This window comes from Tarenaya hassleriana, unplaced genomic scaffold (assembly GCF_000463585.1).
Source record: "Tarenaya hassleriana unplaced genomic scaffold, ASM46358v1 Cleome1, whole genome shotgun sequence".
Classification (NCBI taxonomy): domain Eukaryota; kingdom Viridiplantae; phylum Streptophyta; class Magnoliopsida; order Brassicales; family Cleomaceae; genus Tarenaya; species Tarenaya hassleriana.
Window position 1 is genome coordinate 4,698,815 of NW_010960187.1, and position 3,452 is coordinate 4,702,266.

At 40.2% G+C, this 3,452-nt stretch overlaps 1 protein-coding gene across 1 annotated transcript in view; it reads right to left on the minus strand.

The window, feature by feature from the left end:
- Window positions 1-2,282: 2,282 nt before the first annotated feature.
- Window positions 2,283-3,452, minus strand: part of LOC109116341 (probable WRKY transcription factor 16) — a 5,083-nt gene continuing 3,913 nt past the window's right edge. Inside the window, exons 5-6 of the mRNA XM_019201581.1 lie at window positions 3,302-3,451; window positions 2,283-3,017 (exon numbers count right to left, since the gene is read on the minus strand). Of these exons, the coding sequence (XP_019057126.1) occupies window positions 2,424-3,017; window positions 3,302-3,451 (744 nt within the window). The 3' untranslated portion in view covers window positions 2,283-2,423. The remainder of the gene's footprint in view (window positions 3,018-3,301; window position 3,452) is intronic.

The window sequence follows — 3,452 nt, forward strand, 5'->3', positions numbered from 1 at the left end:
GTGAAAACGCCGCAGTATATGTTTGGATCTCTGATGTGATCTTGGTTCCTTCGCTTGCGCAATTGCACCATTGTTGTCGCAAAGCAACTCGATGGGCTCCACCATGCTTGGAACAACACCTAGATCACCAAGGAATTTTCTGATCCAAACCGCTTCCTTTGCAGCATCCGATGCAGCTATATACTCGGCCTCTGTTGTGGAGTCTGCAATGGTGGGCTGTTTGGAACTTTTCCAACTCACTGCACCGCCATTCAAGCAGAACACAAATCCAGACTGCGATCTGAAATCATCCTGGTCTGATTGGAAACTAGCGTCGGTATAACCCCTTATAGCGAGCTCAGTATCCAATCCACCGTATACCAAGAAAGCATCCTTAGTCCTTCTTAAGTACTTCAGGATATTCTTGACGGCTGTCCAGTGAGACTCTCCCGGGTTAGACTGATACCTACTGGTCATGCTCATAGCGTATGATATATCAGGTCTAGTGCACAACATGGCATACATGATGGATCCGATAGCTGAAGCATATGGGATTCGACTCATCCGCTCTCGCTCATCAAGTGTCTCAGGACACTGAGTCTTGCTAAGAGTAATGCCATGTCTCATCGGCAAAAGTCCTTTCTTAGAATCTTGCATTCTAAACCGATTTAGAATCTTATCGATGTATGCACTCTGACATAGGCCAAGAAGCCGTTTCGATCTATCACGATAGATCTTAATCCCTAGGATATAGGCTGCTTCACCCATGTCCTTCATTGAGAAATGTTTTCCTAGCCAAGACTTGACGTCTTTCAAGGTAGGAACATCATTCCCAATGATTAATATATCATCTACGTATAAGATAAGAAACACTACCGCACTCCCACTAATCTTTTTGTAAACACACGGCTCATCTTCATTTTGGATAAAGCCAAACTGTTTGACTGTTTCATCAAAACGAAGATTCCAACTTCTGGAATCCTGTTTTAGTCCATAAATGGAACGCTGAAGCTTGCATACTTTGTTCGGATACTTTGGATCAACAAAAGTCTCATATATAGATTAACTAGAGCATTACAACCTTCACAATGGTGATTACCCGTGAAATGTAATCCGAGATCGACTCAGAATTCCCTTGTTGTAGACTTTCGAATTGCGATCGTAAAGATTGCAACCGAATTTTCTTCACCTTATCGACTCCTTCGTAAGTTTTGTTATTTTACAAACTTCAAACACACATTCCAACATCACCAAATCTTAGGAACAAGTTTAGTCTCCAACAACGGCTTCAGTTTTATGGGGGAATATTACTCAAATAACTCACTTGGGTCGCAGCAATTTCAGTGTACACCACCGAAAAAAAAATTCAATTTTAACCCACTTTTCGGTTGGAAAAGTCCGTAATACCCTTTTCGTTTTATTTTTTGCGACCTTATTACGACTAACATATAACTGATATATAACTAGAATAAGACAGATGATTTTTTTACCACCTTTTTTAGAATCAATTGTAACTATATTTAGAATTAATTACGAAGTCGTAATAACGAAGTTGTTTTCGAACGGATAAAAATCGCGTATTCATTAAGGGTAATTTCGTCTTTTCAACAAAAAAAAAAGTGTTATGTTTTTTCTGGTGTACACGTGAAATAGGTGCGACCCAAGTGGGTCATTTGAGTAAAATTCTCGTTTTATGGGTCTCTGACTCCGACAATATTAAATCCTTTAGTTTCAAAAGTTTGTACTTTTTCTGAATCAGAGTTTCTGCGAAGAAACAACATTACAGGAAAGCACTTATTCTTCATGTTGATTCCACCTTTCTCTATAAAGCCAAAAAAAAAAAAAGACTTCCTGGCATGCCAAAATGCAAAGGTCACTAGCTGCAGTTCGGGACTCATCACTAGTTCGTGTCAGAGTCCGTGACTGAAAGAGATCGACGAAAAATAACTTTTAACAAGTTTGACCGATTTTTTTTTTTAAAATCAACTTTGATATAACTATAACAGATTAATACTAAAATTTTTAAACTTGAAAAAAAACGAGATTATCAAATTTGAAAAATAAATACTAAACTTTTGAATTTTCAACGAAAACCTAATTTGGCATTAAACGAGTAAAGCCATTACGGAATGGCGTGGCACTGACATAAGACCCTACGTAAGTCAAAAAAAAAAAGAAACAAACAAATGGGATGGGTTTATGTAAGGGAATAAACCAGTTCAGATGAAACTGATTCAAAATTTGCAAATTTAATGTAGAAACTGATTCAAAATCTCGATCAAGAAGGTAGAAACCGGAGAATGTAAACGTGAAAAAGTCAAATTTCCAGTATTGGTAAGGTATAGAGATTGATGACTACGTAATATGACAGATTATTGACTATACACATACACATATGTATTGTATCCTCGGGTTCAACGGGAGACAGGATGCGGCGAGTGTGGTCATTTATGAGGAGTCTCAGGGTTCATAGGAGGAGATTCCTGAGGATGCTTGGGTTCAGAAGCCATCTGCTTCACAAGCTTCCCTTCCTTTGAGGCCACACTCCACTCTTTCCACGGAAACGGGCTCTGCTTGTCAATCAGAGCATTGACATCATAGGCTCCGCATTGCTTCACCGTGCAGCTATCGTGTGGACGCATACCCCACTCTTTTACAGGATAGAACTCAAATTCAACTTCATCATACATTATGACAGCGCGCGGCTTCATTACCTGTTGACAGAAGACAAACGTGTGGTCATGTCGAAGCTTCGGTGCGTCTTCCCACGGTTCCCAAAACCAGAAGATTCTCTCACTGCTGTGGCAGAACCCTTTTCTGGCTCTCCAACTGCCTATGCACTTAACCCCAAAACTAAGGTCTCTGGAGTTATTGTCCGAAAACGCCACAACAACTGACAAAACAAAGCCCACGGGCTGCTCTCTCTGAGATGCTAGCTGCATTGTTATCCGAGGATCTGTAGAGATATGCATTGTGGGGATTTCTCCTACAGAAGTGGGCAGACATACCTCGAGTTCAGGTGGTGCTCCAAACAATTCCTGTTCCAACAAGGCAAAACAAATCAGAACAGGAAGCATGTTGCACGACATAGGAAATTGGATAAACTTCACAAGTTTCTTTCCATCCCATTTCTTTTTTATTCTTTTCACCTCCCTTACCAGACTCTAAGTACATTTCTTATCGGTTTCCTTTTATCTAAGGTTATTCCAATTTTCTCCTTTATTCTTAGCTTTGGAGGTCTGGGTCTCAAGTTCTGTCTCAAAAAACTTGCTTTGTTATCAATAGGCAATGCGTATAATAAGAGAGAGGGAAAGAGAGGTACCATGTGCTCAAAACCAGCCAGAGCTTTTGCTGCAAGGTCTTTTACCACAGCCGGAGATAGAGCAAAGCAATTACTGAGTAGGCATTGTCTAGGAATCCGTTCGAAACACCATGTAATAGACTCCAGAGACGTACAACCATGCGCATCCAAG